Source organism: Papaver somniferum, chromosome 3, assembly GCF_003573695.1.
Source record: "Papaver somniferum cultivar HN1 chromosome 3, ASM357369v1, whole genome shotgun sequence".
Taxonomy (NCBI): domain Eukaryota; kingdom Viridiplantae; phylum Streptophyta; class Magnoliopsida; order Ranunculales; family Papaveraceae; genus Papaver; species Papaver somniferum.
In genome coordinates, this window is record NC_039360.1 from 11,135,771 (window position 1) to 11,163,228 (window position 27,458).

A 27,458-nucleotide genomic window follows, 5' to 3' on the forward strand; every position below is an offset into this window, starting at 1 on the left:
AAACTTGGATGGTACCAAAGACCAATATCCAAGGATCAATCAATATCCAATCAACAACCAAAGGTTGGATTTCACTATTGATCGATACAACACACAACCTGTGATATTTCAATTATAATGAGGGAACAGAAATAACACCGACACCAGAAATTTGGTTAACGAGGAAACCGCAAATGCAGAAAAACCCCGGGACCTAGTCCAGATTGAACACCACACTGTATTAAGACGCTACAGATACTAGCCTACTACAAACTAACTTTAGTCTGGACTGTAGTTGAACCCTAATCAATATCACACTGATTCAAGGTACAATTGCGCTCCTTACATCTCTGATCCCAGCAGGATACTACGCACTTGATTCCCTTAGTTGATCTCACCCACAATCAAGAATTTCTACGACCCAAAGTCGAAGACTTTAGTAAACAAATCTGTATCACACAGAAAAGTCTACAAGGATAGATAAATTTGTCTCCCACAGATAAACCTAAAAGTTTTGTTCTGTCTTTTGATAAAAATCAAGGTGAACAAGAACCAATTGATAAACCGGACTTATATTCCCGAAGAACAGCCTAGTATTATCAATCACCTCACAATAATCTAAATCGTATGGTAGCAAAACTAGATATTGCGGAATCACAAACGATGAGATGAAGATGTTTGTGATTTCTTTTTATCTTGCCCTATCGGAGATATAATCTCAAGTCAATTATTCAATTGAACTCGTACGATAGAAAATGGCAAGATCACATCGCTCAACTACAAGAGAAGTAGTTTCATCTAGCTTCACAATCCCAATGAAGTCTTTCAGTCGTTAATCGACAGGATCTCGAAAACAAACCTACGGTTAAAGGAGAATCGACTCTAGCAAACCAACTAGTATCACACAGGAGGTGTGGGGATTAGTTTTGCACAGTTGCTAGACGTCTCCTTATATAGTTCCAAATCAGGGTTTGCAATCTAGGTTACCTTGGTAACAAAGCATTCAATAATCACCGTTAGATGAAAAACCTGATTTATCCAAGATAATATCTTTCAACGGTTAGATTGAAACTTAGCTTGTTACACACAAATGAAATGTATCCATTTAGGTTTGAATAACCGTACCTAAACGTGTACATTGGTTGGTTCACAAATGGTTGACCAATGGTTAGCCATATGAGTGCTTTCATATTAACCGTATTCATCTTTCTCATAACTAGTTCAAATGACTCATAAGAACTAGTTCAAGATTTGTTCAATTGCTTAGGTCTTTATACATAGACACAATTGAAACAAAATCGGTTTGATTCATTTAACTCAATTCATGAACAATATATCCACGGTTGCATTCCTTATAATTTATTGTTTTAAGTCCATGAACTACCGATTTGAGAAATAACTAGCTTGGGTACGCGTAAGGGTATGCGTACCTTAGCTACCGGATTTTGAGTTGATTTTAGTTTCCAAGCTCAACAGACTTTTTCGGGTAAAAAAGTTTCTCCCATACACGTACCTAAGGTGACTGGTTTTTGAGTTCGTAAACTTCAAACTCATCAGAATTTCACGAACGTGAATTTCCGCCAGTACGCGTACCCAACCTGTCTCCTTCACCAATACCACATGCACACATATGCACGCACTTGGTCTCCGGCCCATGGATTATACACTAATGTGCGAACACATTATATTCTTACATCCATAGGTGGTTACATATTCTCAACTCTACATTTCAATCATTGAAACATTCTTCTATAATGTTATAACAGTCGTTAGACGTAAAGAATCGATTATCGTCATTAAAGTTATTTTCAAGATTGAAACGTCATCATGACTTTCGTCATGGGTAAAGATAAATATGGTTAAAGCAAAAGCTTACCAACACGTATTTCGAGAAAAAGATAGGCGAGTAAACTCGGCTCGAAATAACAAATGTGTATGTATGAAAACTATCATACTTATACGACTTTTGTCTCAAGAGTAGGAGATAGAGTAGATAGACTTTTGAGTGACAAGATGAGTTCAAGTCTCCACATACCTTTTGGTCGGATGAAGTTCCACTGGTTCCTTGAGTAGTTCTTCGTCTTTGCAAGATAATCTCCATGGAGTCTAGAGCTCAACTATGCCTAACTATCCTAGACCGAGACTTAGTCATAAGTATACTAGAAATCAAGACATATAGTTTTGATCACTAATATTGACAAACATGCTTGAGATAGCAACGCATGCGAGTTCTACCGAGCAATGCTCTAACAATAATATTAGTAAAACTGTGAGGCAAGCGTATAATCTTATCATTTAAATCTTCTTAACTATCCGAAAAACTCTCTCTGTGCATAATTCTTTCGTCGAGATTGGCGTATTTAGAATGATATTAATGGTGCTATCGTGAAATGGTAAGCTTAAATCATGTAAACTTCCATATCGATCAAAATGTTTTTCCTACGAATGTTAGAACAAAATTTGTTCGACCCCATGGTACATAAGTCCAGGCTCCATCCCTGAGCATACAAGTATGTACACATCTACAAAAAAATAAGAAAGTAGAGAATTTATTTAATCAACCTATGCATTCACCAAAGAGAATTTCAGTGTATAAATTAATATGTACACATGTACCAAATAGAGCGGAATGATCACCATGATTCAAAGTAAAAATCCACACATTCAATATTTCAGTGTACAAGCATGTACGCATTCACAGATAAATAACGAAATCTAGCATCCATACCCACAAAACATGACACATATTCAAGACAGAGCATACTAGTGTACAATTATGCAAACATCTACATAAAAATAACAAAATAGATAATTGATTCAAACAAAACAACTCATGCACTCATCGCTGAGGATTTCATTGTACACATCTACCAAATAGGGTCGAACGTTCCCCATGATTCAAGGTAGCATGCACAACCTTCTCAAACATGGTTGATAAACATATAGAAAAAACATAGATGAAGACATCAAAGATCTAAATCGCGTATAAAATATCTCAAAAAATGGTTATTCTTAGGATCAACCAACACATCTGACAAATCAATTACAAACAAAAAAGATCTGAGTCACATCTAAAAAGGATATCAAAATCGAATCCACCAACACGTACAAAAGATCTGAATCACATTTAAATATATGAGATAATTAATTTTTGAATCAGCCTTAAAATCACCAGAAACCAAAACATATACAGTGTACAAGAAAGTACACATATTCTATATAATCAAAAATAAGAAAAACGAAATAACCATGAAATATATTTCAGCGTCTTAATAAAACACAAAGATGATGAAATCAAATATCAAAAATCTAAGATTGGACGACCTATTTCATATCATACATCCAAAAACATAAAAAAAAAAAAAAAAAAAAAAAAAAAAAAAAAAAAAAAAAAAAAAAAAAAAAAAAAAAAGAATCAAAAGAGTTGCATGAAAAAAAAACCTAACAAATAAACAAATCAAAATAAAAAAGATCAAGCACCAATTTGATTTCGTATGATGCATTAAAGAAAAATCTAATAAAAATTTTCGTAGAAATAAACAAAAACGAACAAAAGTTAATTGATCAAGAAAATAACCTGAGATCGAAATCTGATGAAGAAATTGATCAAAAACTAACCTGAGATCAAAATCTGATGAAGAAACGACTTAATCCAACAATATCACTTCCAAGATCTCTCTCGGTTGTTCTCTCTATCTGAATATCTCATACTCCAAAATGTGAGATCCAAAAATAAAAAACTCGTTCATATATGTAACTCTATAAAGAAAGGCCATTTCAGTAGTAAGAATTTTTGAATCCGCTTAGTATGGACTAACTCGTCCAAACTTTGGACCAAACAGTCTAACCGGGAGATTTTTGGACTATCGAGTACTGAGCTAGGGAAGGGAGGACTAGAGCATCCAAATCCCAGGAATTATGTGATTAAATGATTATTTCTACTAACCTCATTCAAATGGTTACCATTGTTTCTCCTGTTTGACACAAGACAAAACATTTCCAGCAAGATTTTTACAGTCTTAAGCTACTTTTGTTATTTCGAGATCTTTGTTTTCTGAATAAACACTATTCAATAGATTTTGTACTGTGGTATCAATGATTCAAATCATGAATATTTGCTCGACTAAAAAAGGAAGATCCCAAAATAGTGTCAACGTAAAACACCACTTGTGGTATTAACTTGATTGTTCAGTACTTCACATTGACACATTCAAGTAGTACACCACATTATTGCCAATGTGCACAGTGTCTCCCTGTATCCAACCATGCCCTACAGTGGTCCGCAATATGTACACAAGTATATTACCATAATTCTCACACCTTATTTACACTAGATTACTTTTAATAAGAGGAAAAACACAACCGGCACATAACCTGCCAGAGCCTACTATCATCGGCAATGTGGAAAATTGTCCACCAAAAGCTGTTTTTGAACTCAAATTCCTTCTTGAGCGAGAGCAGTACTGAGATGAGTAATAAGAACTTCGCAATTAAGCATTAGCTTACATTGCATTCATTACAAAAAAAATAAAAAAAATAAATAATAATAATTCATGCAAAGAGATTCACATTGTCAAGATTCGAGATTTCCCCTACAATTCCACTGGATCATACATACTATATATATACACATATCTGCAAAACTATAATGTAAAGAGAAAGACAAGTGATTATCTTATCAAGTCTTAAACAACTCAACAGATTCTTGTGAAGAGTAATGCTCATTCCAACATAAAAGCATACCAATGCACACTTTCATAATATACAGCTTCCCTCTGTATTGTTTCACCATTTTCTTGAACTTTTCATATCTCTTCCCCATTTCCCTTTTTGTTTTCCTTTCACTATCTCCTAATTGCTAAACCCTTAATCCAATCTGCTTGAATTTATCATGAGAATTTATGATCATGCTGTGGTATCAAATCAGACCCACGTGTGAACACCGGAGTCGTCATCGACGGGTCCATCGTACCATCCAGAACGTCTCTATATCACGTGTACATTGTCTCTCTGATTGTCATATATACTTGGTCTAAGTAGGCTAGCTAAGAAGGTAATGTTGCAAGAATTGATCATTTTGCATCATTGACAACCAAGCTTTGATGAAGTAGATATGGACATTGCACTTATCTTCTCCATGAGTGCGAAAACGAACCCTACAATCAATGTCTCATCAGGACAGGGAGGGTGACATTTCAATAGTTTCCCACCTCAAATGTCCCTCTGGTGTTGGGTCGACGGTTCGACACGTGTCGATCCAAATATTCTTCGATGTCTACGGATCGAGATAAAGATTCTACCAGAGGGGTCAGTTCCACGTGTGAACAGCCATGCACCAATGAGTGTCCTCCAAAAGATTGGCAAGAAATACATTATGCCACCCCAACCAGGCAACCGTGCATACCTGTGTATGCATAATGGAGGTTCATTTTGTGCATGGCTTTTACAAGGCAACATTTTTGGGCGTAGCGGGTGTAGAAAAGTAAGGCTATTTAAAACAATGAATTTTGAACGTTGGTCGAGGACCCTTGCACCTTGCGGGGCCGTCGGCCAGAAGTGTCATTTAACAATTAGGAGACAGGTATTGAGAATTTGGGAGTGGGTAGGGGCCTGGTAATTGCACTTGGTCATCATCTTTTTATGTTTTTGATAGGAAATATCTACCAGAGTACTGGAGATTTCACGTGTGAACATTGAAGCTTTTGTTTCATTATGAATTGACAGGAACCCTAAGTCTTTATGAACCCACGAGGATAAAGGCAGAAGCTAGCCTAACACTGATCCAGACCTAGCCATTCGAGTTCAAGATTCAATGCCCGCTCGACCACATATACCTCGAAAAATAACTTGGTAGTCAAAAAGTCAGAAGTCAGTTTGACTAATATTTCAAATCGATTTTTAGAAGTTGAAAAGTCAGCTTTTTGTGAGACAAAATAGTTTTGCTTATGACTTCTGCTTCTCCACGTTTTGAGATTATGTAACCAGGTAATACCAGTATACCCTTGAATAACAATGAATATGGTGAACCGAGCACAATTAACACCTAAGGACTAATACCAATGAATCTATGGGCTATTGGAGTTTATATAGTTATGTCTGGCATTTGTTGTGAAACATCCCACATCAAGATATTATGCTCATGTTGAGGTTGACAGTGTACAGGTAGGGTAGACAGGGGTTTGTTGAGAGACCTCATTGTCTACACCTTGATGAACCCATACCTAACAAAATATCAGAGCTAGGGGGAAACTTCTAGCTGTCAGATTATATAATATGGAATCATCTATTACAGAGAAGTTCTGGACGGCCCAGCTGAGTCGAACCAGCTGTGCCATGGCACCACTATACTAACCAGTCTCTGCAGAGCCTGAGCTGATACAGAGTTTGCAGAATTGATACTGCTGGTTAAAATCATTCATCACACTAATATTTTACAACAGTTTTACAACGAACAAAAATAAATAATATTATGAACAAACAAAATTAAGGCGTACAAGAAGAACGTAGAAGAGAAATGGAATTCAACCGCACACCACTATACACAATTTCACACTAACAAGGATAAGGATTCAATTCTTATAAGAATTGAACTTGAGTGCACACTCAATTAGTTTGGTTTCGACTCCAGTGCATTTTGAATGTCTTTCTGCAGTTGAGAAACCATGTAACCAGAAACTGTAAATAAATGAAGATAACAAGTAAATTTATACAGATAGAGAGAAGGAGAGACCAACCTCGAACGCAAATGGGGGTGTTGTTGGCGCATAACGGCCAATGACACGGCCTTCCCTATCAACCAGAAACTTGGTGAAGTTCCATTTGACCCTCGATCCTAGACTCCCAGATGACTTCGATTTCAGAAACTTGAAAACAGGTGCTGCGGTCGTACCATTCACGCGAACCTGATAAAGAACAGCAAGTAAAACAGCTGACTTTTTAGTCAAATTCAAGTAAATTTGAGGGTAAGGTGAAGTATTATTCTGAAACAAAAACAAAACAAGAAGAGACGGAAAAAACAAGATTTCTTTTTGAAGCAAGGAAAAAAAAGATGAACGAAGTAAGAAGTTAATAATAATTACAGATATTACATAAGAAGAAGTTGTACACATGAATTTCTACGAAATTGGTTCCAATAGACCTTCACGAGCAGTAATGGGGTTTTTCTAGTCTTATCAAAAACTGTTATTGATCATTAAATGTTTTCTCTTTACCCTTTAACTTAACTCTCCTTAAGAAACTTCATTTGTTTCCTCAAAACATTAAGGCCATTCTAAGCCAGAGTAACTGTATAACAAAACTTCTAGCACCTTCCCCTTTCACAATTTATTTTCTTTTCTTAATGATGACAAAATGCACTATTAGCATTGAGATAAATCTGTATGGGTCATAGCATTATGATGATGTCAACGCTATCACAGGTCTTCTAATTTCTTTTTATGGTGCCAAAGGCGAAGAGGTAGCAGTATTATTTACACAAGCTTTAACATACGGACGACACTATTCTTGTTAACCTCTAATTGTCTATTGTAAGAAACTTAAATCCAAACAGATATTAGTTTCCCTTCAAAATTCTGGATTTCACCCAGAATTACGAGCTTCTTACATAGTGCACCTCCCAAATTACAGGAAACGTAAATACTACGAGCAAATTACATTTTAGACTGATAAACTCAAAACCTCGTCAATCATAATCGTTTACCCACAATATTAGCAAGCATAAGACACGGTTACCAGAGAAGCATGCTAAACAATAATAATCATCTTACAAGTTCTCGAGGTTTATCTGTACTTCTTCCTGTGTAATGTGTAGTCCCACTAATTATTACTATCAGTTCGCTTATCATTACACTAATTATTCAAGAATTCTAGCATGAACTAGGACACCGTCAGAAATAGAATTCGTAATATTGGTATCTAATTCTCCTAATTGTTCCCATACAAACCATATTGCAATTCAGTTCTAAGAAGAAGCAACACTAAAACAAAAATACCTGTTAAATCATTACCTTTTGAAATACAGGAAACTCAGCCTTGAACCTTGTACATACAAACTGCTCAACTTCTTGAGCTGATTTTGGTTCTTGCTTCAGAAATTGATTGCATGGAAATGCCAATACCTCAAGACCTACACTCCCAACAACAAAAATACATTAAAATCACAAAAAACAAATCCCTTTTTTTAACAATTTTTTCATTTTTGTAACCATACCTTGATCTTTGTATTTGGTGTAAATCTCTGATAACTGTGTGTAATTCACATCTGTTAACCCACTGTTTCATTTCCAACAACACAAACCCAAATCAAAAACATACAAAAAAAAAAAAAAAAATCAGAACCAAAACCAAAATTTGAGAAGAAATTTGTACCAATTGGAAGCAACATTAACAAAGAGAAGAACTTTTCCTTTGTAGATGCTAAGATCAACATCATTACCCGTTTTATCCTGCCACCAACATCACAACAACAAAATATTTAAAAAGAGAACGAAGAATTTATTGAAAAAAACATGGAAATGAGGATGAAATTTCTAACCTTAACAGTGAAATCATACACAGATTCTTCTAAAAAACTGGAACTTGAAGCACCCATTTTTCCAGAAAATCACAAATTTTAATCCTGATTTGATGAATATGAAGAAGAAGATAGAATTGAGGTGCTGGTGACCATTTGTTATGTAGGTAGGTCATTAATTTGTAAAAACAAATCTCTGTCAATATGAGCTTTCATTTTAGAAACCGACATTTGCATTGCATACGTTTTGGTTCTTAAATTGAACTGGTTTTAATGGACACATGGTTTTGGATGGTGGGATGGAAATCTCTCATTCTTGTGAATCATATTCCCCCGATAAGGGTGAATCCCCCCCACTCCCAAGCCCACCCCTGGAGTTTTCTTCTTTTCTATTATTTGTTTTCTCACTTATTTGTTTGGTCGCATGATAAAAAACCGTGTGCCGATAAGTTTCGAACTCTGGTCATTATTGATATCATCACCCAATAACATTATTATTGTACTATGGTGATATCGACTTATCCTTATATGTTATGAATTCTATTATTTTGGGAGAAATATATGCATAGGAAAACCAAGCGTAATGATACTTCCAAAAAGATTTTGAATTTTTGATTGGTTATTCTTAATCAGAGACTCAAATTATAATCTTTTCGGTTAATGTGATAATTGAAAACAATATCCTCGGAATTGTTCATGACAATAAAACGAACAAGAATATTTTGGAAGACCAAGTGTACTGGCTCATATAGTAAGGCTAAGTCATATGGGCTAGATTGGAGTGATAGATTGGCCAAAAAGTGTTGCAAACTAAAAAATAAGTGTTGGAAAAAAGTTAACAGTGATAGTTGATAGTTCTCTCTCCTAACAGGTGCTCGCAGTCCAACTATCAGCGAGATTGAAACGTTGAACCGTTCGGCGCTCAAAAAGTGGTCTAAACGCTGAATCGTTCAGCGCTGGGAGAAAATTTTCTGATCTAACGGCTGAGATTTAAAGCGCCGAACCGTTCGGCGTTATATGGTGGTCCCGCTGCTAATCTAGCTGCTAGATTAGCCATCCCATAGGACTTATGAGGTTGCCCATGCTGACGTGGATGGCCAATCTAGCAGCTAGATATCTAGCCCATAGGACTAAGCCTAAACTCGATTTTTATTTCAAAAGTCTTTTCATAGAGCAAAGTATGGAATGAGAGTACTCATTAAAATTTAAGGAATTTTGATCAAAAAAAGAATCTAGGTGTTACTATATATGCAAAGAGAACACTCGTTCAGTCACCCAACTCGCTTCATGCGAAGGAATGTGTCATAGTGGAGACTAAGAGGCTGATGCTCAACCGTTTGAAATTCCTTATGCGGCTGACCATTATCCTCAAATGTTTCATTTCGATATCCCATAAAACAATCACTATTATTATCCATCAAGGAAGATAATAAATACACAACCCAATATTGTAGGGTTAATGATATCTGCCATATTCTAATATTCATGTACAATGTAGTTTTTTGGGTTAGTTTAAAAACCAACTAGGATACAAGCGTGCCAGAGATTAAGAAATCATATTGCAAGAGTCTTTCTCAGTTTAGATGAAATCCTTATTAAAAATTCGTATAAGGAATGTGAGAAATCCGCCTTGAAATTACACACAAGAATATATGTTATGGTCTAGGGTTTTGGAATCGTGCACAATGATGGTTCAAAGCGACCCAGTTGTCTTTGATCTTACGAGCACAAGAATCAAGACCTAGTTAATGCTCCATAAACATAGAGCGATTTAGTGAATAAAGTTTGTCTTGAAAGTGTCTATAAGGATCGTAGTAAATTCGAACATAAAAACATAGATTATTTCGTGTACTTCTGCTATACTAGAACTGAGTAGAACAGTTCGCGAAGTCAGACCACAAGGGTTTGAAAACTATGGCAGTTCGGGAAAGTCAGGCTGCAAGAGTTCGCAAACCTTTGAAGCTTGCGAAAGTCAAATGGTAGGGGTATGCAAACTTACCTTAGTTCCCGAACTCAGTTTACATGGCTATAAAGGCTGGGAATTCGGACTGACTTTTGTAGAACATACAAAATGTACAGAAGACACCATCAACAAACTGCCAAGGTTTTGAGAAGACTCAAACCAAAGACATGGAAGACACCATCAACGAACAATTCTATAAGAGTCGGATGAAGACCCAAATCGGTTCAGGCCGATTTCATCACATACAAAACCGAGTTAAGTTATACCGGTTACCTAAAAAGACACAAAAGACACCATCAAGGAACACTTCTACAAGACCGAGTCATATACTCAAACCAGTTCAGTCACATAAAAAACAGAGTTAAGTTATATCGGTTACCTTTGTTACTGTAATTATAAAATCATGGACAATGGGTTGGATTTATGAATCCTTTTATTATCTATGTCATCACCGTGATTTTAAAAAACCTTCGAGAATAGTTGGATTTACGGATCCTAACATTTCTATGATTAAATATTTGTTATTTGGGTTGGAAGTATTTTTTTCTTAATCCATCCAAAACCATTTAAATTAGTTATTTTACCTTGGAATCGGGTAGGAATGGTAAGAAATAATTCTCAGACTTAGTCATGCACTTTGCTTTTAGGAATCTTGATTTTTCATATTATCTGTTTGATTTTTTTATAATCCATTCGAAACTTAAATCAATTATACAATATGATAGCCTTATCGAAAAGAAAAAAAAAACTTTTCTTCTCTCTCTTTTTCTCACTCCAAAAGAAAAGAAAAACCTAGCTTTCATTAAAATCTTGCTCAGATCTTTCATCAAAAAGACCAGATCAGAGCGAGATTTCGTTTCTTTTTTAAGTTTTAGTCATTAGTTATTTAAATAAAACATGCTTTCTATTGTTTTAATATCTTTCGACATATTTCTTCGTCATTTGTGGCGACTTTTCTTCGTCATCTTGGGCGATTGTCTCTTCGTTTTGTGGGCGATTTTATCAAATCTTTATGGATGGATCGTAGCTTGCTATTCTCGATTCAAAAACATCAATCATTCAACACGATATTGCTTTGAATTTACTTTTAATATAAGCGATTTAGGGAACACGGGTTCGTTTAGGTATACAAATGTATGGGCAAAGTACTCCTTTCTTTTAGGAGCATCTCTTATCAATGAAGAAGAAAATCAGATTAAATTGTCGGAATTGATTCCGGACTGGGAAGCACGGAGACATACACGACACAGACACAGGGACCAACAAAATTCCAAAATCATCATGACACAGACACGTCTATATATACATTAAAATAAAATGGTTTTTATATACTAAGACCATAGTGTTATAGTATATCAAGTACATTAATCACGCAAATACATGAAAAAAACTCGATTTTATGCCGTCGGGTTAGTTCATATATAGAAAAATTAACTATTATACTGATTTCCTGACACACTAGGTTATACCAAACTACTAAAATGGAGTATAGATTTCTACACATGTGTCGTGTCGGTGTCCCATGTGCATCGTGTGTCCGTCGCGCGTCTGACGCGGACACGACGCTAATGCTGGTGTGTCGGTGCCTCACTGATTCCGGATAATACCACCATTTTGTCCTACTATATAAAAAAAAATTGGGTATCTTGACGATTTACGACTCTTTCTTTTCCCGATATATCTGTAATTAATTAGCATCTTTAGTTGTGTGTGTGGGTTTAATCATGTTGCATGTTGATGTTTTTGTTATTATCGTAAACGAACGGATCTTTTGCCAACCTATTCTTATCTTTTTAATATCTTTGAGTTTTCTTCGTTTATTATTTGTTGGATTGGGTGAAGTCACATCGTCATTGCACTGAGAACACACATGTACAGAGTCCACAGACCACATATTTTTGTTATACACGCAGAAACTAAAAAGGGACGCAGACATTACTACTCATATTCGATTCCATTTTGGTTTAAGTGAATATTTTAATGCTGTAAAGGTCATATGAAATCTCTTTTAAGAGTGCACAAACAGGCCACCTTTTAGACCTGGAAAATAAAAAATAAAACAGTAATCACAAATCTTAAGCACAATTATACTTGAGAAGCACTCTTTCTTAACTAGTGTAATGGGGGAGCCAAGTTCAACATTCCAGGAAACTTAAATGGAGGGCCATGTTGTAGCCAAGTAGAGAAGGTTAGGTGTGTCAACATGGATGAAAGGAATTTCAAAGAAACGACTAGAATGAAAATAAAAAAATAAGAACACGTCTGATTACTTTATACCAACGGGGCAATTGTTGTTTAACACGTCTGTAACATCAGTAGCTGATTGGTTAGAAATGAATGAATGCTGCACATTACAAAATACATTGCAATTCCATTGTTTAATGGCTGCTTTAGTAAGTTGTAACTTGGAAGCCACCTGATAAGCTACAGAACCCAAAATTGATATCTGCCAAGAATCTTTGATGACTTGCTGACAAGAATAAAATTCAGCTAACCATGGCCTATACAATTTAAAAGGTCTTTTGCAAGCTCTGTCCGAGGGAGAAGTGTTAAGTACAATCTGCAGATGGTCGGAGCTCATAGCAGCTAAACTATAGAGAATAGCCAAAGGAAACAAAAAGTATATACAATCTTGAGTTGCTTATCAAGGATACCTGAAGGTGCAGTGGTAATTATAGTATTTCAGTCCCAGGGTCCAGCTGCTTGCATTTGTTTCCAAGCAAAATAATGGTCCAACATTCTGTTAAGGTAACTGCTCTGAGACTGGTAAGAGTAATTAGGATCGGCATCTTGGTCGGTCTCCACCATAAGCTCTTTAGAACCAACACCTTCAATATTAGTGAGCTGTAAAGTTGATCTATAGTCATGAGTGCGTAGTGAGTGCATTTGAATCTTCTGCGACTTGTAGAAGCTCCCACAGCAGAACATTGAGCCTTAGAGGATACAACATCATATTGCCTGTAAATCGAAACTACCATCTTCAGGTCTAACAAAACCATTCTCTGCTGCTGCATTTTCCTTTTTGATTTGTTAGAAGTAATCATGACTTTAGTAGAACGCCGCAGCTAAGGCTTCACATTAAGTAACTCATCCAAAGAGATATTAACTTGACCAAATTTAAAAATAGCCTGGTCAGCCAGCTGGACATTCTTCAGGGTCATACATAATGATGAAGCGTTAAGAGCAAAGTTTACTTGGTTGTTTCAGCCAGCTGTATTTTCAGTAAGAAGACATTAGCACTCACAGCATTCCAACCAGTAGGAATGGCATCAAGCTCCAATTTATGAACTTCACCCAAAACTTTGGCCACACCATATATATACTGTGTCTGAGTCAAAATTTCTAAGAGGCTAATGCTTATATGCCAAAATTTTGTTCTTGTTGCCTGATGCCTAATATGCTTATATCCCAAGCTGATAAACTAAGCGAACGGGTACAGCATCCACTGATCCCTCAGCTTGCAATTAAGTTGGCATTCTCAGTTTGTTCATACTCATAAATCCTTTGTCAAGGTAAATCTTGCCAGAATAAAATCTGACCATTTGTTCCCAATTTATTCAATTATAGCTTTTTATTACACACCAATATTATTTTGAAATACAAACTGATGTTCTCTTTACAAAGAACTGAAGAAAGTGTGTGCCACTGCACTTACCACACATAATTAGATAACCCTATTGACTTTACATCTTAGAGATGTAGGTTCATGAGTTGATGATATTGCACTTTAAAGAACAAAAGAAAAAAACAATTATTATTTTTACAGAAGTTGTAGATGCACTAATCATCATGATTGTCGCACCTTGTAGCTTTGTTTTCTTCCTCTCCTTACTCTAAGAAGGTTGAAGATCAGCAGGCACAGAATATCAGTGTGAGTATATCTTCAAACCAACAAAACTCACCACCACAATCAACATCAGATTATAGATCCGGCTAAATTTCATCCGGAAACTCCGGATCAAATCAGATGTTGTCTTCTTATAAGGCCGAGAGATCCGGCCCCTAGTTTAGGGTAAAATTATGATCGTAAGATTTAGTTTTAGTATGATCTTTATGTTCACAGGCATATTTTCTCTTTCCCACCACCCTTTGGTGATAGTTTCTTCTGTCGGTTCCAGTCTGTATAAATGCTCTAGGGGAAAAGTAAAGGAATTATAATTTGAAAAATAGATATTTCACATAAACAGCATATCTTGCTTGCCAAACCTATTTAAGCGTAACATTCAACATCAAGACTTTAGCTTATTTTTGAGCTAGACCTTTAGCTTTTCACATTGAGAAAGATGTGGAGCATGCTGATGATCCTGGAAATTAAGAACTTGTTTGTTTGCAGCTGACTCGGCGTCTGAATCTGAGTCAACTCCTGACTCGGACCGAGTCAGCAATCAGACCGTTTGTTTTCCATTTTGAGTCAGATCTGATTTGACCTATGACTCAGACATAACCTCTGACTCGGACTCATTTGAGTCAGGTAACAAAATACTCCTGACTCATGGGACCAAATTACTGACTCACTTATTTCCGAGTCAGATGAGTCAGATCTGACTCAAAACAAACATATTGACTCAGATCCACATGAGTCAGGTGATTTCACTCAGATCCAGATGATTCAGATCCAGACGACTCAGATGAGTCAGGAGTAAACAAACATGGTGTAAAGTAAAGTAAAGTAAAGTAAAACACTGATCCGTCTCCATTAAAATCTCGCCATTTTCAAAAGACCAAATCGGCCTCCGAAGAGAATAAGAGTAATCATGTGCGGATCGCTTAGTCCAAGATTCTGTTACACCGTGACTCTGCATCACCCATATATCGGAATGATAACGAGTACTAAAAACTAAAGAAAGACAGTCTCCCCATACTCCTAATCTTTTATGGTGGTCCTTCCAAGGTTGCTCTGGAAGTGGAAACTCTGTCAGTAACTCATTGCTCACGTCAAAAGAAACTATAACGTGGTCATAATCTCGAGAGCTCCGTGAAGCCGCAGCTGTAACCAATGAAGAGCTCCATTGAAAAGCAAACCAGAAGTATTCTCGGATACTCCATCCGGATATGTGTAAGGATATCGTAGGCATGGAATAGATTTCCATGAACCTGTTCCTAATGAAAACACGTCGACTTTATTAAAACCAATTCTTACCAACTTGTAGTAAGAATTGCAGCAATAGAACAAACGACTTAAGTGGTTATATGTAAGAATATAAAAGTGACAAAAATGATGACATGGTCAACGGTTATATATAACCGTGATATTTATGATAACCATAATAATAAATTATGAGTATCATCCGGACGGATCGTCGATTAAGCAAGATAAACCAAAAATAAAATAAAGAAGAAGACAAGAGAATTAAAGTGGTTCGGCACTAACGCCTACGTCTACTGAGAAATCCCATAGGGTGATTAGATTATTGATCTCCAGAGATTGATCATTCTGGGATAACTTTACATTTACATTCACGCTCTTATTTATAGTGTGATATGACTAAACCTAAGAAGATAATACCTTAACTAAAATATCTTGACCAGGTAAATATTTAGGAAAATATAAAGAATACATTTAATAATTTTGATCTTGTAATCTGTAATTATCTTCTAATATTTTCTCTTCATGGACATTGAACGGACACCTCAATATCTTCTCTTCACGGTTACCTTGATATCTTGTATATTGGGAATATATTTCAACACCCCCCCTCAAGTTGAACACGGAAATGTTTTGAAGTGTTTAACTTGAACCATTATCTCAATAAAATGTTTTGTAGCTTGAACTTTGATTGCTGACCATGGTATTTGATCTTCGATGACAGACCACAATAGTTGAATAAAGGAAAGCCGCGATATCAGAAGCAGCAAAATGATAACTGCAGAGTATATATGTAGGTCTTTTACCGAGAATTGGCTTGATTGGACAATGGACTTGGTTGTTAATTACTAAGCATACGATAAATTCATGTTGAGTCCATGTTGGGAAACATTAATGGACTTTGAATAGACTCCGATAAAGTGGACACAAAATGGTAAAACAACCTATTTGGAAAGATTCAGAAGCTATGATGAACTGATCTTGATTGGAGACGCAAAAAAAAATCTTGTGACAAGGTGAAGGACACTAAGGAGTATTTTGAAGAAAGCGATATGAGTTTTGCTTTCACCTTAACAGACTTTATATAGTCGTACATTTGAGAAACTCAAGATGTTCTCAAATGATAGACTTTAGATAGACGATTAATAATAAAATCATCTTTGATGATCAGATGATTTATAGAGATGTAATGAATGGAAAGTCGATACGTGAACAAACTCGACCTTTCAGATGGCATACACGATCAATGTCAATGCAAAAACATACATTTGATCACTTGGTAGGAGAATACCAATTATAGCAGTATTAATAGTGATAACTGCAGATGTCAAATTATAGCAGAGAGTTTAGTTTTGAGTTAATATTTCTTGATAGATATTTTGTTGAGGGAGATGGAGATGGATCTACACCGCACCAACAAACATGGCGTAAGATATCAAAACAAGTTTGATGATATGGATATTTTGAATGAAAATTATTTTTGGAAATAATGTATGAAATGAGAAAATAGTTTCGGAAATAAAAAGATCTTCATAGTTTGGTCTAAACTAGATTCAAAACCAGTACAATTACCAAAAACGAAAATTGGTAACCATTTTCAAATTCCAGAAGGAAATAATATCATTAACATTAACAAAGAAAATCTTGCTAAAGTTAAGGAACATTGATAGCAGAAAACGATCCTGCAGTGAAGAACAAACATAACTTTATCTTCGTGATTTTCGCAGAGTCCGCCAAGAATAAGAAAGATAACTCTGTTGATAAAAGAAATATTAGTTTAGTTTAATAGAAGTCACTGAAGAAAAATGATTATACTGTGTTGACAGTAAAATGATCAACTAATTATTTAGCTCATAAAATTCGAGCAAGATGTGAATAATAAGATCATAGATAAAGACCTGAAAGAAGATATAGTTTATCATCAAAGAGAATTTTTCTTAGTGAAAACTGATAGCAAAAGATATCCATGAAAACCATGATGAATGGGTTGTGATTTAATGAATAAACCCTTAAGATATGGGGTAAGAGCATGAAAGAAAACAACTTCTGACCCGAAAAAAATACAGCAGTTGATAAAGATAGGAAACACAATCTTTTGCTGAGAAAGATAATTTTGTGATATAAGCGGACTGTTGGCGGAGCAAGTGAATAAATATCACAAAGAAAGTAATCGAGAAGAGCTTTTTGATGATAATAACTCTAAATGAAAACTTAGAATTATTTCCGAAACTAAATTCTCAACAAAAACAGAATTTAATATTTGCGATCGGCAAAATATATACGATGAATATATCATAGAATTGATGAAAGATATATCCAGCGTGATAAAAAATTCTCTGAAAATATCAGGATTGTTTTCAGAAATATAGAATACATAGAAGATATTTATGGATATGAATTAGTTACCAAAAATATCTGCAATTTCCAAAATGATAAATATATTGGAAATGGAATTGAGGATTCTCCTACAAAGGAAACGTAAGGTATTTCAGGATTGAAATATCTTTGAGAATATAATATCGGTGAAAATTAAAAATTCACCTGCATACTGGGCGAAAATGATAAAAAAGTGTTCTAGTAGAAGTATAGTTGATCATCTACGTCACTTCATCTGAAAGAAATCGCTAGAATAGCAATGATAAACATTTATAATGACTATCGACATCAAACATGAAATCAAAAAGAAAATAAAAACACTGATTGATGTGAAAAACAAAATTTGAATTTTGAAAAAGTGAAAAACACATAATTTGAATTTGAATATGTGTTGAATTTGAATATATTTCAACACATAATTTTCAAGAAAAAAAAGAAATAAAGAATGGAACCTCTTAAATAATAATTTTGTTTTCTATATAAGTTGGGCAGATTGTATAAAAGAAATATTAACTGCAATAGGGAAATCAATAGTCTTAGATTCATATTCGAAGAAAGCAAATTCTAATATCTCACTCGAAAAGCACATGATATATTTTATTATGATAATTCTTTGGAGAAAGCATATCTATTAAACAAAAAATAAATGGATGAGTAAAACTCATGACAAAGAACAACTTCAGACACCTACTAAGAAAGGTCTGGTAAAAAAAAAGCATGACATCATAGAAAACAACGATGACGTGCCAACGTTGATAGAACTGAATGAACATGATGATGAAATTGACGAGATTATGGAGAGGGATCCTGACATGCCACCATTGGTCGAGATAAATGAAGAGAGCAATGAAGTGTTTACTTATTAATAGAAATTATAAATAGTATGAGTATGTACTTTTAGAGACACCTCTTTTGAGATATATATTATTATCTCCGACAATATATTGTTTAAATTTGTTAAAACCAAAAGTGGCAATATTAAGCTAAACGGATACGAGTCGTAATTAACAGTGCTACCATGGCGTTCTTTCTTAGGGAATATTGCCAATTTTGGATAAGGCGTATTAAGTTGTATCATGGAACTAAGCTCAAGTAGTAGTTCAAGCACCACCAACAAACATGTAATGCTTCTAAGGTGCTACACAAACTGGATTCAACATAATATTCTTACATTGATCGACTTCTAAATCTCAACATAAATAGAGCTATATATTTCTGCAGTAACACTGCATGCACACTTCTTACATTTCACAGTTCTTTTTATTATCTTTTCAAAACTGCATTTCACAAATTTGTATGTGATATAAATATATATATATATATATATATATCTTCCAAAAAATTTATAGATAAAGTCTGTGGATAGGAAAAAGGTTGGAAAAAAAACATGTAATTATATTCAATTGCAAACAATTATAGAGATATATAATTTAATTAATTTAAATCCAGAATTATGGATTCAGCTTATTTTTAGTTATTTTAATATCTGGCTATAAACTTCATACATGAATTTATGTTTATAATACCCGATTTAAATCATCAGATCATTAGACACCTAAAGGGTATCAGAGTTACTTATTCCTTTAGAAAATCAAACTAATCAAAGACTGCTCGAACAAAGTCTAATGAATTTTTGCCCCGCCCCGCTAAATTAGTTGATCCCATCCGTCCTGGTGCGTAGCACGGGTCAACACGTGACTGACTACTTAACAGGTATTTTAGACGATTGGGATAGATTTCTTAATTTTTGACGCTCCCGACTCAATTAGTAAAAATGCAACGTGCTCTTAATTTTTTTTAGGTTGTTGATCTCTTCGAGTGGATATCAAATCCGAAAATTGAACTTTCTCATCCACAAATAAACCAATTTATCTAAATACCAAAACACCATGGTTAAAATGATGAAACATAAGCATCAGAGAATCAAAATAAAATAATATAGTTGGTGAATCAGAGCACCAGCTTAACTATAAGCAACATCCTGTAAAGTCCTATTCCTACTAGCATAAAAGTCTAAATGCATTGATTAACTTCATAAATCTCAAAATAAATAAACGAATAATTATGTTTAATTGCAAATAAATATAGAATGTAATATTTAATTTAATTATGAACTCAACTCCTCTTTTAATACCTGCCCATAAAACCAATACATTAAGATGAATTACTAATACCAAATTTAAAACATCAAATAATAAGACACCTAAAGGGTAACCAACGCTAACAAAGTTTGTTGTCCCTTTAAAAATAAAACTAATCACAAATTATTCAAAAGAAAATAATTAATGCATTTGTCCACGGATGCGGGGCGAAGGCGGTTAGATGTACGGAGAAGGCGACATGCAGGCTCTGAATCTTGTTATCTTTTCTTTTGGGATTTTTATGATTAGTTGGCTATAATGATCTTGTACTCATAAATGCTCAAAATCCGAATTCTTCTTCCTTTTTTTTTTTTGTAGCATTTCACTAGTATATACTCGTATAGTGCAGAGACATTAATGTTTTCGTCTTTCTACACTTTGTATCCTCTCCTCTAGTAGATTGTAATGGTACTCCTTATGACCACAGGCATCTCACAGTGAGATCTTATCTCCTTATGACTACATTTATGCATTGAAGAGATTGGACATGTAATTCTCTGAAAACATCTTGGGGGTTCTTTTACCGGATTTAACTTGGTTTGAACGGTATAGAATATAGTACGGGCAATCAGTTGATTCCACTCCGGCTCCGTTAAAAACGTCTAGTTCTTTGTTTTTTGAACAAGTTGTTTGAAGGATAGGTCAGCAGCAGTTGCACACCCAGCCGGCCAGCCCAACTGGATTTCCCAAGCCTATTTATCCTTTACCTGCACCTCCTAATAAGACTTTGCAACTCGTAGCAAGATTTCTAGCTCCGCCTCTGCTTAGGTGAGACTAAAACATCATTTCCACACCACCAGTATTCCCATTTTCACGAAAAAAGCGGGAGCGTATTCTTAGAGTTTGGAGATCTTCGCTGGTAAAATTGATATTTCGTTGGACGCCAACACCACTCTGCCTTACAAACTCTTGCCTAAACTACTATATAAAGCTTTTTTTAGATGATTTCCTTTTAAGTTTATGTTTCCTTATTTTATCAGAATTCTAAATGGACAAAAAAAAAATAGCAAGGATGAAACTGAATTCATCACGGCTTAAACTTAAAAAATAGCAAGGATGAAACTGGATGCATCCTGATATAAATTAAAAATAAGAAAAAATATTTGAAAATGGGTAGGATGAAACTGATTACATTCTGGCTATTTTTACATTTTTGTCCATTTGCACAGTATCTTTTTAATTTTTGTCCGTTTAAACAATATCAAAATGTACAAGTCTTTTTCACCCAAGAATTCCTAATTATGGTCCTTTTAACCAATTTTGTGTTTTATATAAACATCAGGATTTGATCCAAGACTTATAGTCAAGATCAAACCTGAAACCATGATAAACGATGTGCCTATGTATCCAAAGAAATATTGAGGTATCAAACTACCCAAAGACTACTAGCCGTATTTCCCCGACGTTTTTATATTATGTTAACCTCTTGTTTCCTTTCAAAGATTAGTCGGTCTGCAGTGCATCCTAAACTTTGCTAGTGACTTCTTACAATTGTGAAGCACTCGAGGTAATTTACAAGTCATTTTGTTAACTTTGATCCCAATGTGTGTTGGGTTTTCATCTGGTTAAATTTTTAACTTTGGCTCCTTTTTTGGGAGTTTAAGAAATAACGGACTAGAGCTGGCAAACAAGTCAAAATCCGCGAGTTTGTCCGGCCCGGATCGTAAAAAATCCGCATCCGGCTCGGCTGGTGTCTAAACAAGCCGGGTTAGGGTTGAAGAAATGTCGGCTTGTGAGTAAACGGGTTAACCCGCCCCGGACCGTGAAACCGCAGGTACAACCCGTAAACCCGTCAACAGTAACTAATTAGTAATTTATATATAATCATGTCTGTAGGATTAATCACATCCATACGTTTAAAGTATAAAAGGTGAAACCCTAAAACTAAATGAAGAGACATCTTTCTTTTTTTCTCTCTCTCTTTTCTTCTTCTGCTCCTTCCCTTCTTCGGATGGTGGAGAATTAGAGATGGTAAAGAGAGATTGAGACCCAATGATGAGGGGAAAGGTTCAATTGGTGTTAGTAATGGTGTTATTGAAGTTAATTAAGTAAAAAAATATGAAGAAGTCGTGAATTAAAAAGGAAAGAAGTGAGAGTTTCCTATGTGTTGGTAGAGAAGAAGACAGTGAAGATTTTTCAAATCATTATCGTCTTGGAGGTTTTTGTTGCTTTTGAGGACTTCTTTTAACAGCAACATCAATAGATGGGTTCGATTTGATTGATATTTCTCAATTGAGAAACAACATCGGCGGCGTCAGGTTCGAGATGGGTTAATTTTTTGCGATGGAAGAATTAGATGTCTGAGATGTTAGTGACAGTGGTGGTCTCTCTAGTTATCTGCAACAGAAAAAATGGATTTGGGGTCTCGTATGGTCTTAAATAGGGCATAAATGAAGTGTTATCATGGCTGTAAGGAAGTGTAGATGAGTGTATTATACAAATGCATTTTGTGTATTGGATTTATGTGCAGTATTTCAGGTGTAGAGGGAGATGAAATTGTTGCCTGAGATGGGATTTCTGAGCCAACAACGATGGAAATTAATTGGGAGTTGTTTAATGTTCTGGGCATTTCTATTTGGCAACAACAAGACATGAGGTTGGTTGTTCTGGCTGATTGAATGGAAGGTGGTGGTGATGTTACTGGTACCTAGAATGGGTTTGTCTTGCTGGTGTTGATTGAATAAGGTATAACTGGTCATCATGAACTCTTGGTTCTGTTGATCGCACAAACATGGATTTGGATGGGGACCAAAAGTGGGTTTAGTTGAGAATTCAATAGAAGTGATGCTAAGTTGTTCACGGAACAAGAAGGCTGTTGTGCTGTGATTGGATCTGAGAAAGCATCGACCTGATTTCATAATTTTGAGTTTAAGTCATAAATGTAATTGATTTTGAGCTAAACCTCTTTGATTAATTTGGGAATTATGTCATAAAATTAAATTAACAAACTTTTAATTTTTAACATTTAATTTACGGGTTAATCCGTTACCCGCAAGCTTTACCCGCTACGGGTGCGGGTTGAAGAAATGACCACCCGTGAAGAAAAACAACCCGCAAGCTTGAATCCGTTCTAACCCGTAACCCGCGGGTTCGTAACAAGCCAGCCCCAACCCGCCCTTTTGCCAGCTCTATAACAGACAGATTTGGTGGAGGGCTGACTATCAGCTATTTTGACTGGGTTCAGGCACCGAGGAGGTACGTGCCTCGAATAATTCAGAGTCAGATTTCCAATTAGACGAGTCACAAAAAAGTATTAATATTATCCGAGTCAGATGCAAGGTCTTAATACTAGTTAAGTCCTTGTTTACGTGCCATGGCCCATAGTCATACTAAGCTGGTAGGCAGACCCGTATAAAGGCAAATACATAACATGACTGACAGAAGGAAATGAAGCCCTCGAATTATTATTATTATATCCTAAGAATAGAATGAGTGTGATTGCAACGTTCAGTGAAACGATACCACTGTGGATTAGAAGAGTATAATCAACAGGCAATGATTTCATATCGCCAAAATCCAAAGATGCCAAAGAAATATCCAAACTGAAAAAAAAAAAAAAAGGTGAACTGAGCTTGGCTGTACTTAAATGTAGTCTCCCTGGCGAATGCGTGCATGATCATAGAAGCGTGAATAACCACATGCACCAGCAACCATCAGTTTTGGCCTAAAGAGTGTAGCGCTTTTCTCCAACTGGTAATGGAAATTAAAGAACAAATAAAAGAAATTAATATCCTTTCTGTTAAAATTACTCCTATGCTTGTGAACTTGTGTTACGACCAAAAATTAAATTTGAACAAGCTGAGCAATAGCTTTCAAAACAAAATACCAGACCATAATCAATTTAACCAGTGCTCTCATCTAATCGGTATGGGGTTGTCTTGAAAAAACATAGATATGGATGATATCTTTTTGGCGTCAGTCTGCCGAGAAAAATACAAACATAAAGATTATCTTTTTCACGAACATTTGCTGACTCGTGCTTGATTGAATATGCATGTGACGGCCAGCGTATTAGATCAAGTTCTCATTTTGGTTAGCACCACTTTAAGTTGAAAACAGTTGAGTCAGAATACCCATGGGAACTACTACACTCTTTCTTAGCCATGGCATGGGAGCTAAATTCAACATTTCAGAAAATTTAAATCGAAGGCCATGTTGTGACCAAGTAGACTAGGTTAGGTGTGTCAACATGGATGTCAGAAATGATGCGGCAGATTACCAAATACATTGTTTAATGGCTGCTTTAGTAAGTTGCAGCTTAGTTAGAAGCACCTGATAAGTGATAAGTACAGAACCCGAAATTGACATCTGCCAGGAATCTTTGATGACTTGCTGACAACATAATTCAGCTAACCATGGCCTATACAATTTAAATATAAAAACATGAGAAAATCTGTAGGCTGTTCCAAAAACATGATTGAGTGACATAAGAAGGCATTAGCCGGACCAGCTGTATGTTAGCATGAATAGAGTTGAAATCAAACTGTGCCAAACCAAGGAAATTCCACCAGCTAAACCGATTGAAGAATGGGACCAGTAATTAGGATATGCTAGTTGCCATAACTGATTATTATAATATAAGAGGAAGCTTTTGTTTCAGACACTATGTCAGGTTCATGAGTGGATATACAATGCACTAAATGAGTTTTGATGTTAGGAGCCTAGGACTACGAAAACCCTGGCAATTCCACGCTAAAAGTTGCATGGTGTTAATGAGAATGCAAACAAGAAACAATTAAAGGAAACAAACTAACACAAGAATGGATCAAACAGAAGCAACAATAAGACAGCAAAACATTAAAATGAGTGAATATAAAATCGAAGGATTACATTATCAAGCTAACCTGCAGGTTCAGTGGTAATGACACTGCAGCATTCCCTGGGTCCAGCTGCTTGCGCTTGTTTCCAATCATAATAATGATTCCACATTCGGTTATGGCAACTGCTATGAGGCTGGTAAGAGAAATTAGGATCTGCTTGAAAGTTTTGAGGCTCCTCATAAGACACTATCAGCATCTTGGTCGGTCTCCCTAAGCTCTTTAGAAGCAATGCCTTCTTCAACATTGGTGAGCTGTAGCAAAAGATTGAGCCTTAGAGGACACAACTTCATATTGGCGCAGCTAAGGCTTCGCATTAAGCAACTCATCCACAGAGATATTAACTTGACCAAATCTAAAAATAGCCTGGTGAACAAGTGCTTGAAGAAATTTAGGCTTAGTTGGACACTCTTCACGGACATGATCAATGACAAAGCATTCAGAGCATAAATTACTTGGTTGTTCGGCCACTGCCAGCTGCATTTTGAGTAAGAAGACGTTAGCACTAACAGCATTCGGAATGGCTTCAGGCTCCAATTTATGAACTTTACCCAGTATTTTGGCCACACCATATAACAGTGTCTGGTTCAAAAGATTCAAGAGGCTAATGCTTATATGCTAAAATTTTGTTCTTGTTGCCTGATTCTGGATGCGTAATATTCTGATAAACTAAGCATCCTGGGGTACGGCATACGCTGATCCCTCAGCAGAAGATACATGCTAGATAGATTCATATTCACAATTGTTTGCAATTAAGTTGGAGTTCCAAGTTTGTTCGTGCTCACAAATGCCTTCTCAAGGTAAATCTTGCCAAAATTATGAGAATGTAAGTATAACTCTGACAATCCTTTCCCATTTTATTCAATAGTAACTTTTTATTACAGATTAATATTCTTTTGACATACAAACTGAAAGGACTAGGTGTTCTCTTTACAAAGAACTGAAGGTACATGATTAGATAACCCTACTGACTTTACATCTCAGGGATGAAGGTACATGAGTTGATGCTATTGCACTTTAAAAGAAGAAAAAAAAACATTTACAGAAGTTGTAGATGCACTAATAATCAAGTTTTTTGTACCTTGTAACTTGTCCCTTCTCTAATACGAAAATTTCAGCAAGAAATTCCAAATGTGACAAAAAAGCTGAAGATGATGCAGGCACACACCAACCAGATCAGATCAGAGTGAGTATCATCTTGCTGTTGAGATTATTAGTCCCACATTGTTGGGCATTCTAAGATCCTGCGGTTTATAATCTCTTAGAGCCTCTCCACTCATTGCCAATTGGTTTTGAGTTGGATGCTCGTATTCTAACATGATATCAGAGCAGGATATTTGCGACGAGTCTTTGACCGCGTCTTTACTCCGTGTCACCCGATTTAATTGTCCACGTGCTAGACCCAATGAGGCTACACGTGAGGGGGCGTGTTGAGATTATTAGTCCCACATTGTTGGGTATTCTAACACTTGCGATACGCCGCTGGATCCTAGTTAGCAATTCGGGATTCCGCAAACGTACGGAACGGCAAACGTACGAGTATTATACGGTTTTGTAAAATCCAGATTCGGTCTAAAATTCGGTCAACGGGACGTGATTCGTCATTAATTCGGAACGGCATACGTACGTGTATAATTCGATTTACAAATGTGAGTCCGGCTCTGAAAATTCGGTATCTATATATAACAAATAATTTGTATTTATAAGGTCATAGACCAATTTTTATGCATATGTGTGAGTTATTTAAGGAAAAAATAAACTCAATATGATGATATTAATAATATATACAACATTAGTTATCCAAAAGGACGTCGTATGGTGGTTTAGATGCTTGGTTAGTGAGTTTGAGATCTCTCTCACCTTCACCTTCAAATCTCTTCAGTCATTTTTGTTTCATAAAAATTACAACACGTCTAATATTCGGTCGTGTATGTTCGGGAGGCAGTAAAGCCCAAAAAGTGGAGTCTTTGAAAAGTAAAAGCTAAAGAATTTATGGCGAATTAAGCGGACGTATCATTCGGAATACGTAAAATTCGTGAACGATTCGCGAATAATCCGGGAATGCCACATAATACGCGACTTGGGTTCGGAGTTGCAAACGTACGCGAATAAGACGGTAAAATTCGTGATACGGAAAAATTCGCGAATGATTCGTGAATCATTCGCGAACTTACTAACCAGGCGCTGGATGCCTTAATAGTGAACTATTGGTTGAAATCTTATCCAACCAACCTTCTTCTACTACACTCAGATTCAAAGAACGACAACAAGCCAGGGCAAATTAATTTGTTGAGAAGAATTATTATCATGCTAAAACAATCGGCCTCCATGATTTCGTGGTGATCTTCTCCGGAGTCATACCTTATTAGTAACTCCATAGAAACCTAATGCCTATACTAAATAATACCAAATCAACCATTTTTTCTCTCTGTGTGTAGTACATAAGACACAAAACCCATATTCCCCATTGGTTACGGTGATGATGGTGGTGTTGATAGAGAAGAGGATGGTGGTTAATGGAGGATTCTAACTATTCGCCGCCGTAACTGGTCCGATTGTATGATGTAGGTTTAAAAATGAGAGA

The 27,458-nt window shown here is 35.7% G+C and overlaps 1 protein-coding gene across 1 annotated transcript; it reads right to left on the reverse strand.

Annotated features, from left to right (window-relative positions):
- Positions 1 to 6,218: 6,218 nt before the first annotated feature.
- Positions 6,219 to 8,751, reverse strand: LOC113355303 (probable glutathione peroxidase 5). The gene is made up of 6 exons (XM_026598130.1): positions 8,513 to 8,751; positions 8,347 to 8,423; positions 8,189 to 8,250; positions 7,986 to 8,104; positions 6,714 to 6,881; positions 6,219 to 6,625 (listed from the first exon to the last, which is right to left on the reverse strand). The coding sequence occupies exons 1-6, from the start codon at positions 8,567 to 8,569 to the stop codon at positions 6,587 to 6,589; spliced, it is 522 nt and encodes a 173-aa protein (XP_026453915.1). The 5' UTR covers positions 8,570 to 8,751; the 3' UTR covers positions 6,219 to 6,586.
- Between the last annotated feature and the right edge of the window lie 18,707 nt (positions 8,752 to 27,458).

Excerpts from the sequence above, each read along its gene's own strand:
- LOC113355303 (XM_026598130.1), bottom strand. The coding sequence starts at position 8,569 with ATGGGTGCTTCAAGTTCCAGTTTTTTAGAAGAATCTGTGTATGATTTC. Across the intron at positions 8,251-8,346 it reads GTTAATGTTGCTTCCAATTG|TGGGTTAACAGATGTGAATT; the intron begins GTACAAATTTCT and ends GAAATGAAACAG. Across the intron at positions 6,882-7,985 it reads AGTTTCCTGTATTTCAAAAG|GTTCGCGTGAATGGTACGAC; the intron begins GTAATGATTTAA and ends GTTCTTTATCAG.